Genomic DNA, 13,191 nt, shown 5'->3' on the forward strand with positions numbered 1-13,191 from the left:
CTGCTCAGCCAGGGCCAACGCAGGCGGGTGCTGGCTTTGCCCGGTTCGCGAGTGCAACAGTGTCGTCCACATTGATCCCGAGAAGTACTTCTATCACCGTCAGCCGCTGCGTGGATTTATATGCAACTAGTACGTGCTCCGCAGGCCAGTTTTGCGTCATTTGGGAGGTCTAAGACAATCCCATGGGGGGAGGTGGGCTGCAACTAGGTTATTACTTTAAGGGGAGGTAAAAGCAAATGCAAATACCTTCTTTAGAATTTGTTTGGAGGGCCAGGCTAAGCATCTCTTCACCCAGTTTGACCTCGAATGACAAAGTTATTTGCCCAGGTGGAAAGGAGATACCTAATGACACCCAGGGTAATGATGTATTTTCCCCTGTACCCAGCTTCATGACCTCCCCGCCAAAGCTATGTGCCTACCCTCGCAGAAGCAGGCCAAACTCTTAATTTGCACGAGGGCTTCAAGGACCTTATTCTATCCACCTCTTGTTAACATAAAAATTAACGTGCATGGGTAACATCTGTTTTTTATTGATTCAATCAATATATTGGGAATTTAGCAGCAAGTTAATGGCAAGCAGTTACAAAATCTCCTACTCTTTTTCTACATTTAAAATAAATTGTCTTAAATACTCTATAGCAACCTAAAATCACAAGAACACATGGGAATGGCTGAAGCGCTTCTGCTGTTATGCCTCTGGCAAGTTTATTAGTGATTTCCTAACAAAATCTTCCAGTGCCAAGTGCACATAATTATTCAGAACCTCCACCACCATATCCGGCTCTCATTTTCTCCTACAAATAATTGTGCCTAAATATAAGAATCTGAAGGAAAACAGAGCAAGCATGCCCACCGCCTTGCTTTGAGGACCTGTACTCCTCTAAACAACTCTCGAAAAACCCCTTGGGTTGGTTGCGGCCGCAGCCCTCCATGGAGCCGGGTGGCCGCTGGCTTTTAACTGCAGGCTGCCGGGGACGGGCCTGCCTTCGCGGTGCAGCTGGTGCAAACACATGGCAGGGCTCAGCGGGGCTAAGCGGCGAAAGGCTCCTCCTGGTCCTGTCCTCTCCCCTCCCATCGCCTCGTCTTAGCGCCAGCAGGAGCGGATCTGTGTTTGCACCGTGCATCGGTGAAGGACACTTAGAGTTTCTTTTTGGTTCTAGGCACGGCATTGGATTTGGCAATGTATTTGTTTGCTGTCCCTTGGCTTGAAGTCATGGGGGATTTCTCTGGCTCTGCCTTGAAGCCACCTGGAAGGTGTCTGCTAGATGTGGAACGTGCACACTTCGTGTCCAAGTTGTCCGCGTTTTCCTTCTTACGGGTCACAGGGAATTTCTTTACATAAGCCGTGGACTGGAAATAAAAGAAAAGGCCTGGATTAACTTTCAGACAGGAAGCAATAGACACCAGTTCAAAGAAGCAAGGGACCGCAAAGTTGCCCAGGATCTGCAAGGTGGAGCGCTCTCCAGAGGGGAGACATAATCACACCGCAAAGCTGCTATTAAATGCCAGAGTAAGGTCCTTTAGCGCCTTCAAGAAAAGAGGCTTGTTTAGTGTCTGGTGTAGCACAATTTCAGATCGTCTGCCACACAAAATCAAAGTAAATGTCTACAACATGTGCATAGGGAAGTTGGCCGGGACAGAAGCGCACCCACTGCATCTTTACCAGATTTCTAGGCCAGCTCTGCCACGCCGTTCTCTGTGCTGACTCCGGGGACTGGCTTCTAATCCCAGTCACTCCACTCGGGCAGGTCCACGGACCTCTCAGAGTCTCGATGCCACACGGGTAAACGGGGACCATGCATTTGCACGTTTCCCACGTGGGTTCACTCTGAGAATGCACGAAGATGGTGGCCGTGAAAGTGCTTCTTTAAAGTACAAACCAAGTAGGAGGGATCTCAATAGGCAATTGTGTTTTCTCAGGTCACCTCACCTCAATGGTCTTCGATTCTGCTGTCATGAGGGAAGCAGAGTCCATTTTGCCCTTAGACCCATTTTAGAAGTGATCACTTCTCCTGAAATGAAGGTGAGCACAGAACAGAACAGAAAGCAGAGAACGTCTTAGGAGAGGGGGACACAGCAGGGCGGGGGATGAGACACCGGAGAATAGATGCAGTAGGCCTCACGTACACAGAACTGTCTGGAAAGGGCTCAGATGTTTAACACTCTGGTGAATGCAAAGTTACTCTACATAGAAGTTGATAATCAAGTTAGCAATTTTCAAAGGATGTGAAAAGATTACAGGTAACACACTACAAATAAACCTGGTTTCTTTGATCACTCAGGCTCTTGTGATACCAGTGGCCATGTTTTATACACGGTAGTAGGCACTTAATATAGATTTGCCCGATGTAACAAGTGACCTCCCAGGGCCCCAGCAGAACTTCAGGTCATTTATGATTTTGGACAGCTATATTTAGAGAAAGAGAAAGAGAAAATTCACCTGATGTCTGCTGTATTGCAGACAGCCCTGAGATATGTGCCTCTTCAGAACATCACTCGTGTTTGGCTTCGTAACAGTGTATGCTAATTCTTGAGCTCGTATATTTGTATATTGAAAAATTAGTCTACATTTGGAAATGTAAAAAAGTCCTTTTCTCCATAGATTTTTTTTCCCAACAAAATTTCTAGGTTGCTTCCGTGTGTATGCCTTCACGAAACAGAAAATACTGAAAATGCATTAGCGTTCGGCAATACAGCCTATACCCTCTCACTGAGAATGCCCACGTGCCAAAAGGGGGTGAGAGTCAACTCCCCCGATGTTCCCACGTCCAGTGGAGAGAAGCTGCTTTGTTGAATGCAGCACTGATCCCTAAGACAGGAAACCTATCTTGGAAATTTCAATTCATGAAAGTTTAATTCACTTGACATACAAATCCTATTAAAAGGCGAATCTCAGTGTAACCTTCTCCCTTTTGATATTTCCACCTTTTGAGCTATCAAAAGTAGTCGAGGAAATATTTTTCAACGTGTCCACTGCAACTACTGTTCTCTAGAGTAGGAACAGAGACTCTGGCGTTTTCTTTTTAATGCGTGCAAATTCATATCTGGCTTAACACTTCCATTCTTCTCCATGGTTCCATTTGTTCGTGGACTTGAGTGACGAAAGTAGACTAGAAGTTGCATCACCAGGAAGAAATACTCAGAAACAGTCTCTGTGGGCAGGGGTAGTGATGCAGATTAATTTTTCCAAAATCACTAGAGGCTCTGGTGTGTTCTTCTTGGATAAGATATCTTAAGATAATCCTCAGAACTTCCTGGCAAAGGGGAAGGGAAGAGGAAACTAAACCAAAATGTTTGCTTACTTCAGTGCAGAAACATGATATTTCTCAGTTTCATTCCAGAGCAAGACGAGAAAATGATATTCCTCGCCTACATTTCTTTATTTTATTTATTCATATCCAATTTTAGTGATATATTTTTAAAATAGATGGCACACCCCCATGATTTAATATTCACAGTGTTAAAAATCTCCTCCCTGCCTCCCAGTTAACTCAGCTCTGCCCCACATCAAACACAACCAATATTATCAATTTACAGTGTACATTTCCAGAGAGAGGTCATGCACCTTCAAGCAAATATTAAGTGGAGCCAAACTGAATTGGTAGTCATTTCTGCAGGTCAAAAACAGCCTAATAATGGCAATTGTATATGGTTCAGTCCAATCCATATATTGACATGCTTTCTTCTCCCTTTTTTTACACAAATGGTAGCCCACTATAAGCACTCTTTTACATCTTGATTTTTTTCAACTAATGATTGTCTTGAGGGTCCTTCTGTGTCCATACGTAAAAAAGGGTGCTCATTCTTCTTTTCGGCAATGCAGTCTTCTCTTGTTTGAAGGGACTACAATTCATTTAGCCGATCCCTTCACAGTGGGCGTTCAGGTTGTTTCCAAACTTTTCCTAGTACAAATAGTGCTGCTGTGAATAATCTTGCACTTGTGTCATTTTGTGGGTGTGCAAGTATGTCTACAGGAGATATATTTTAGAAGGGGGACTCCTGGGTCAAAACTACAAATCCATACTTTGTAGTTTTGTAGTTTTGTAGTTTTGAAGTTTTGTAGTGGATTTGTAGTTTTGAAAGCTACTGCCGTATCGCCTTCCACTGCAGCTGTACCGACCTATACTCTTGCCAGCAACATATGAGTGCCTGTTTTCTTATTTCTTTCTCAATTTGGTATTTAATACATATTCAAATTAATACAGTCATCTATATTTTAATCGAACTCCAAGTTGGCCTAAAACTGGCTACACTGCAGCAAATCTCAATACTTGTTCTCTACTCTCCGGTGACATCAATGTAAATCTACTCACCTTTATGCGAATGTTTACTGCAAACGCTTAGAAGCTTCTGTGTATATGTGTGTACCTTGTAAGATGTTTTGTGTGTGTTTGTGTGGGTGTGTGCACACACACGTACACTGTACCGTTTCTCTTTGCTAATTTGCAGTTGCATTAAGTTTAGGATGCCACTGTTTAGGAATCAGAATTGTAAGAGCTTTCCCGAAGACTCTGAGTCTCCCCTCTTAAATATCACCTCATTGAAACTGTGCTCTGACATTAACAAAACACGGGTGCAGGCTGGCCCTCATGGTGTCTGTCCTTCAGACTGAGCTGTAGCTTTCTTCACCAAGAGCCACACCTCTCACCTCCCTGAACACAAAAGGCCAAGGCAAATTCCAGCTTCTAGGCTTTTCTCTAGAAACAGAAACAAATCTTAATGTTTCAGGGGTTTCCTCTGCAGGTTACAGGTTATCTAAATTTTACGTTTCTCTTTTTCTTCTCTCACAGTTGAGGGGATTCCTCAGGGATCTATGCTGTCACTAATGCAATTTACAGTTTTGTAAGTAACATGACAGAAAAATGAAAAGTGAAATTGCCAAGGCTATAGGAATTACTAAGATCTCCCAGGTCATAAAAGGCAAATAGAAGGTGAGGATCTCCTGTAAGATTGTGCAGAGGGGGAGGAAGATGAGAGGGGAATTTCAATATTCTGGTCTGGGGGAAAAGAATCTAAATGATCATTATGAGATTGTTGGCCATCATTATCAGTCCAAGAAAAGGATCTACAAATCACTGTAGATTGTTCTCTGAAGAAACTGGTGTAACATACCCATTGCACGGGGATCAAGAAAACCTGGCTATCATCAGAAAGCATCTTAGAAACAAAGAAAAAAATCCTTCTATCCTTATATAAAATCATGAAGAATTCATACCTGAAACACTGTAATCAGCTTGAACAGAGATAAAGGAAGCAGAGAAGGTTTACAGACAGGTTACTAATATGATTAATGAATGGAGGTTTCTTTGCGAGAGAGCTCTTCAGTCTAGAAATAGAAAGCCTAAGAGGACATATATAATCACAGTCTGTAGAATGCAGAAGGGGAGAGAGCTCAGCTCTGTGGAGCTAGACGGCGTCTCTGAGTGCTGCAGTCAGGATGGTTACACCAGGGGCTGGCCCAAGCAGCATTTCAGTTGTTCCTCAGCCTTGACAGACTCTTACCACTTGGGACGGTTGAAGAATAGTCAGTCCTTCTGGAGGCGGGATGATGGAAAAGATGACCTTACAAGTTTCCTCCAGTTTCATCTCTTAGTAACTCAGCACCCTTGGCCTGATTTCTCCAGCTTATATTATTCATCTTGGAAAGGGGCTCCATGTGTGCAAGGGGAGATATGTAACAAGAAAATTGGGCTAAATACACATATTTCGTTATTCACTGGCATAACTTCAACCTGATGAACTCATCTGGGGATAATGGATGCAAAACCTGTAAGCTCTAGGCATATCCCTGCAAGTTAATACCAGTACATGATTACTAGAAACTGTTACCATTTCTCTGAATTTTGAGTAAAATACATGCTATTTAAGTAAAGTGGTTTATCACCATAGCAACCATTTCTAGAGTCACACATTCAAATTATAGGCCTGCACAAGGTCCAAGTGACAGAACATTCTGATACAAGTTTTCAGCTCCATCTTTGCTCGCAATGGTCACCCACATTCTCTCACATTCCTATGGTTTTCAGAAGGAAGAAGGAAGGGAAAGAAAAACCAAAGGGAAGAAGAGTAATTAACTTCCAAATATATAGAGTTGTTTTATAAGGCTACCTACATAAATAGCTGGGCCTTGTAGGGAGTTAATGAAAATAAAATCTAACTTGCAAATTAGAGAGATATAAATTTCTCTTTTCTTTTTTAGTTAAAGTACAATTTACATACAGTAGAATGTACAAATCTCAAGTGTACAGTTTGATGAGTTTTGACAATACACAGACCTGTAGAACCAACACCCCAATCAAGAAATAGAACAACTCCCCACAAATTTCCCAGGGGCCACATCCCACTCAACTCCTTCCCATCCTAAAGCTACCAGTGTTCTGATATTTTTCAACATAATTACTTCTCTGAAACTTCATGTAAATGAAACATAGAGTATGTACTCTTGTGTCTGACTTCTTTTGCTTAACATGTTTTTAAATTGAAATTTGTATTGAGATTCTAAAAAAAGAAACTTTTACTGAGATAATTATAGAGTCTCATGGTATTACAACATATGTTTTCGAGATTCACCCCGGTATTCATGATTCCTTCCTTTTTATTATCAAGTAGTATTCCACTGTATGGATATACCACAATTTGTTTATCCATTCTTCTATTAATAGATATTTGGGCTGTTTCTAGTTTGGGGCTCTTTATATATAAAGCTGCTATAAATATATTCTACAAGTCCTTTTTTGAACTCAAATTTAGGATTTCTGGATAAATGGTAAGTAAATGTTTAACTTTATAAGTAACTGCCCAACTGTATTCCAAAGAAACTGTACCATTTTGCAATCCACAAGCAATATAGGAAAATTCCACTTGCTCTAATATTTGCTAAAATATGAACTTGTCTTTTTAAATTCTGGCCATTCTAGAAAGGATACAGTGATATATCATTGTAGCTTTTCCTATTATCATTTGCATTCTCCTGATAACTAGTGATGTTGCATATTTTATATGCTTATTGACTATTAGTATATTTTCCTATCTGAAATGTCTGTTCAAATCTTACGCGTATTTTAAAAGTGGAGTTGCCTTATTATTGAGTTGTAGGAACTGTCTCAATATTTGCGAAACAAGTCCTTTGTTAGATATATCTATTAAAATTTTTTTCTCCCCTGTCTGTGGCTTGCCTATTCCATTTCTTAATATGCTTTAGATGAGAAAATGTATTTACTTTGAAGAAGTCCATTTGATCTGACTTTTTAAAATGCTGCCTGGTGTTCTAAGAAATCTTTGACTACTCTCTGGTTGGAAGATATTCTCCTACGTTTTCTCCTACGAGCTTTACAGTTTAGCTTTTAGATTTAGGTCTACTACCATTTCAAACTAATTTTTGTGTACAGCGTGAGCTGGGGGGTCAAAGTTCATTTTTCCCCATATGGATATCTTATTAGTTTAGCACTATTTACTGGAAAAAAAACACAACAACTATCTTTTCCCCTATTGAATAGCTTTGAAATCTCTGTCAAAAATCAGCTGACTACCTAAGGGTGGGTCTATTTCTAGATTGTATTTTGTTTCCTGGATTTGTCTATTCTTACATCAATACCACATTGTATTAATTACTGTAGCTATATAGTAAGTGCTGAAACCACATCATGTAAGTTCTCCAACTTTGTTTTTTTGAGCGATTTTGGCTATTCTAGGTCTTACATATTTCCAAACAAATTTTAGAAGCATCTTGTCAATTTCTAACAGAAAAGCAAAGCCCTCGATTCTAATTGGGATTGCTTTAAAGATATAAATCAGTTTGGGGAGAATTGACATCTTAACAGTATCAAATCTTCCGATCCATAAACATGGTATTTCTTTCCAAGTATTTCAGTCTTCTTCAATTTCAATGTGTTGTGGGATTTGGTATACATATTTTACACATATTTTGTTAGAGTTAAGACTAAGTATTTTACGTTTCATGATATTTTAAATGGTATTTTAAGATTTTGTTTTTTAATTATTCATTGCTAGTATATCAAAATACACTTTATTTTTGTATACAGATCTTGCAACTGTTTAATTCACATTTTGTAGATTCCATGGGATTTTTTTGTACACAATCATGTCATCTGCAAATAGAGAGTTTTATTCTTCTTTTTCAGCCTATATAAATTTTCTTTTACGTGCCCTGTTGCATTGGCTAAGATCTCTAGTACAATATTAAAGAGAAGTAGAAATGGGCCTCTTTGCCTTTCTCCTACCTTCAGTTGGAAAGTGTTCAATATATAACTATTAAGAATGATATTAGTTTTGGGGTATCTGGGTGGCTCAATTGGTTGAGCATCTGAACCTTTGTGTTGGCTCAGGTCATGATCTCATGGGTCATGAGATGGAGCCCTACATCAGGCTCCCCGCTCAGCAGGGAATCTGCTTAAAGATTCTCTCCCTCTGCTCCCCGCCCAACTTTCTCCCTCTCTCTCTCCCCCTCTTCAAATAAATACATAAATAAACAAATAAATCTTAAAAAAAAGAATGATATTAGCTTTAGAGGATTTTTTTAAATATAAAAATCCCTTAATCTATGAAAGAAGTTACCATCTGTTCCTAGTCTATTACTTATGTTTGAGTGTTGAATTTCATCAAATGTTTTTTTCACAATTATTGAGATAGTAATATGGCTTTTCTCCTTTACTTATTAATATGGTGAATTACATTGGTTGATTTTTGGATGTTAATCCAAACATACATCCCTGGAATATACTGTATACTTGATCAAGAATGTGCTATTTCTTTTATATATTTCTGGATTCACTTTGCTAATACTGAGTTTGAGATTTTTGTATCTATATTTATGAGAGATACTGGCTAACAATTTTCTTTTCTTACAATATCCCTGTCATATTTTGGTATTAAAGTTGACTTGCTTTATAAATGAGTTGGGAAATATTCTCAAGAGTTTGTGTAACAAGCTTTCTCTTCTACAAATATTTAAACAATTAACCAGTGAAGTCATTTGAGACTGAAATTTTCTTTACTGGAAAGTTCTTAATTACAGATTCAACTTTTAAAGTAAATATAAAATTATTCAGATTTTGTATTTTTGTATATCTGCTTTGATGTTTTTTAAAGAAATCCGATCATTTCATATAAATATTCTAATTTATTGGGACTAAATCAACACAATATCCTCTTGTAGGAAGGGTGCTTGATTTGTTGTTCTTTTCCTAGCTTATTGAGATGAAAGCTTAGATTCATTATTATTGTTATTGTTTCAAGCAGTCAACATTATTTTACACTTATTCACATATTTACCCTTGCTGCTACTGCCCTTCATACCTTCCTGTAGTCAGGATTTCCATCTGGGATCTTTTTTTTTTTTTTTTTTTACTTTGAGAAATTTCTTTTAGCATTTCTTATAGTAAGAAATGTTGGTAACAAATTCTCTCATCTTTTACATACTTGAAAATATTTTTTTATTTTATCTTTGTTTTTCAAGAAAATTATCACAAGATACAGAATTCCAAGTTGGCAGTTTTTTAGTTTTATTTTCCACTTAGCACTTTAACAATGTCACTCCATTGTCTTCTGGCTTCCATTATTTCTGTTGATATATCAAATGTTGCTCCTTCAATGGCAATGTGTTCCTCACCTCCACTGTCCTAACCCTGGACACTTTTACGATTTTCTCTCTCTAGTCTAAAGAATTAGGGGACAGAATTCAAAACAACCACAGACACAAGAAAGTAAAGAGGAAATCCCTTAAAGGAGATAGCCAGAGAAGGGGCATCCTAAATCCTGCCCAGCTAAAGAGAAATGAACTGACCTAAGATTTGAACTGCTGGCTAAGAGACAATTTGCCTCCAACCAACTACTTGCCTGCCAAAACAGAAATATCAACACTTTTTGGAGGAACATAGTCAAATCCAGAATCAGCACAACATAACATTTCCAATGTCTAGGATACAATCCCAGACTACTCAACAGAAATGATAATCAATAGAGACAGACCCTGAGATGACCCAGATGTTGGAATTAAGCAAACAAGGATTTTAAAGCAGTTATCATAACTATTACCAATGATGCAAAGGAAAATATTCTTTGAGGAATAAAGGAAATCTCTGAAGAGAAGTAGAAATAATAAAACAGGGTCAAATGGGAATTTTAGAATATAATACCTAAAATTAAATATTCACCAGGTAGGTTTAACAGAGAAATGGAGACTGAATCCAGCTGAAGGGAAATGATACCAGATGGAAAACTGGATTTTCAGAAAAGAAAGAAGAACATCAGAAATGGTAAAAACCTGGGTATATATAACAGACAAAATGTCCTCTTAATTTCTTAGAAATATATATGAATATTTAAAGCAAAAATTAAAACATTGTTTTGGGGGGTTTATAATTATGTAGCCATAATACATGTGACAATTATAGCCTGAAGGCAGGATAAGAGATGAATAGACCCAAATTAATATATGTGGAATTAAAGCAATATTTGTTATGACTCAACCCAATGGGTTGGTTCTCCATAGGGAAAAGATACATAGCATATCCTAACAGCTATAGTCTCTAAGGGGAGCTGAGCAAAACCCAGGCTTGGGAGAGGAGGGAAATGATTTGAAAGGTTTCACTAATACTTCCCTTCAATTGTGGAAGTCTGGCTAAGCTTGTGGTGAAACCTAAGCCTTACACAGAAGGTTCTAGTGGGAGTAGTAGGGACAAAATGCTATGAATCCAAACTAGCATTGGCATTATAAAAAGCATGAGTCAGAGAACAACATGTCGAGATTCATGTTACCACAGTTATTTGTACCTGTATTAGTCACCTATTGCTGCAGTTAGACTACAGTGTTTGGGAGGTCCCTCAAATCACCCCCAGGTTCCATGATTCGTTAGGAGGACTCACAGGACTCAGCATATAGTCGTACTCATTGCTACAATTTATTACAAAGCACAGTTAGCAGAGGTAAGAGGTAATTGAGGTGAAGTCCAGTAGAACCCAGGCTCAAGCTTCCAAGCATCTTCTCTCAGGAGTCACATAGAATGCACTTAATTACCCCAGCAATGAGCTGTGACAACACATGTCAAATGCTGCCAAGCAGGGAAGGTCTTAGAGATGGAATCCTAGGTTATTATGGGGAACTGGTCATGTAGGCAGTCTCTGCCTAGCACCTACCAAAATCCCGGACCCCCAGAAGAAAAGCAGGTTATGGCATAAACTGAATTGTTTGCATAGTTCAGGCAGAATGAATCATTCTTAATCAGATAATGATAGCAACCAAATCCAAGTTCCCAGAAGCCAGCCAAGGGCCAACCTTGCAAGCGGGCCTTTTCAAGGTGAGCAGCTTAGGTCTGCTATGTTAACACTTTTCTGTACAACTACATAACAAATGACTATAAAAGTCTCAGTTAGCTGTAGGGGTTGGCATGCTAGGCTAGGCCAGACTCCAGGTTTTGTATTAGATTCAAGTCTGCTCCATAGATCTCCATAATTCCAGGAACTGTGGCTTCCTGCAGGCATGTTCTTCTCAAAGCAGGTAGCAGAAATACAAGAGAACAAGCTAAATCACGTGAACGCTTTTAAGGTCTCTACTTACATCTCACCTCAACATTCTATCAGCCAAAATAAGTCATATGGTTAAAACCAGCATTAGTGGGGTGAGAAAATATCCTTCATCTACTCTAGTAGGGAGAACTGCAATGTCACATGGCAAAGGTTGTGAATGTACAAATCGCTTACAGAGAGGGATTAAATAGTTGGGAAAAGTAATCTAATCTACCATAGTATCCTAGGGACCTCACGAAACTCAGAGGGCAAATGAGGTTGGAAGCATCACCTTATCACCTTTGAAAATGATATTTCTTGGTTTGTTCATACCCAAAAGGAAATATACCTCAAGAAGACTTGAAGCTGACAGGAAAAAAATGTGCAATTTTTGTAATATTCTATGCAAGTTCTTTAGCAATATAAGAGTAGAAGCAATAAAGCTAACATTAGGAAGTGCTTACCATGTCAAGAATGTCACAGGCATTATTTTTTTTAATCCCTGGTTGATACCATCATTATTCCCGTTTTATAGATGAGGAACCAGAGGCCAAGAGGTTTGTCCAAGGTCATAAAGCATATAAGCGGTGAAGCCAGGATTTGAATACAGGCAGCCTAGATCCGGAGCTTGTGCTTTTAACCATTATATTTTAAGTGCATGCCAGATTGCAAGGCTTCAATATTGGACTACAAAAGTGTGCCAAAGTTGTGGAAGCACCACCAAATTTGCACATGATTCACATGGGCTCAGAAAGCTAAGGTTTAATTTGTCAAGAGAAGAAAATTTTTATCCTACTCAACAAAAATACCAAGAAAACCTGACTCTTTCTCATAGAAATATATCAACATACCACAGTTCAACTGTTTAATTTCAATGTTATTTAAATTCAAACATTTCTTGTCTTTGAAGAACTGCTACATGAATACATTTCATTGATCAAAATAACTTTTCAAAGTTTCTAAGCAACCTTGAATATCTACTTTCTAGACGAAAGTATCTGCTACATATACTGTCTCTTGTGACACTGTAAAGGCCACATTTTCAGTGGCGAAAAATGATCACAAAAGGAAACAATCAGAAAAATCTTCCATTTTCATTAAACAAGTACATTCAACACTATGTTCAATAAATAATTTAACAATGAAGAAGTATGTCCTTTATGAAGCAAGAATTCTGTAATGCAAATATACATCCGGAATTTTTAGTCCTTCCCTCCATGGTTATGGGGAAGTGCACTTTAATTACCAGACATTCATTTCTCAGTTGTTTTCTGAGTTTAACAAATAACAAAAGTATTGTACTACTTATCAGAAATCACTAAGGACATAATGTTAAAAGGCATGTTTTTTCAATAAGCAATGGTCTGCCAAGCATCTCATTTGAAGATGAGTAAATGCTGTTGTAGGAGTTGAAGTCTTGGGTCTACCTGATAGAATGGATTAAGAACCTACTGTGGGGAATTTAGAGGGTTACTAAAGACACAAAACATTACCTAGATGTACTCAGCCTATAAAACATGAGATATACACAAGAGGACATTTCTACCTTCAAAGAACACGATTACCCAAATTAGGCTAAAAATCGGAAAGAAAAAAAAAAAAGGACATGGCCAAATGCCAACTATTTGAAGACAAGTCTGGAAAAGTGTAGTGTGATACCTCAGTCCA

At 38.5% G+C, this 13,191-nt stretch overlaps 1 protein-coding gene across 7 annotated transcripts in view; it reads right to left on the reverse strand.

Moving 5' to 3' along the window:
• Positions 1-510: 510 nt before the first annotated feature.
• The window catches only part of STK33 (serine/threonine kinase 33), a 146,360-nt gene continuing 133,679 nt past the window's right edge, over positions 511-13,191 (reverse strand). For all 7 annotated transcript variants that reach the window (XM_027579012.1, XM_027579011.1, XM_027579007.1 and 4 more), the window contains one exon: positions 511-1,350. In XM_027579012.1, the coding sequence (XP_027434813.1) occupies positions 1,138-1,350 (213 nt within the window). In that variant the 3' untranslated portion in view covers positions 511-1,137. The remainder of the gene's footprint in view (positions 1,351-13,191) is intronic.

This window comes from Zalophus californianus, chromosome 11 (genome assembly GCF_009762305.2).
Source record: "Zalophus californianus isolate mZalCal1 chromosome 11, mZalCal1.pri.v2, whole genome shotgun sequence".
In the NCBI taxonomy this organism is placed as follows: Eukaryota; Metazoa; Chordata; class Mammalia; order Carnivora; family Otariidae; genus Zalophus; species Zalophus californianus.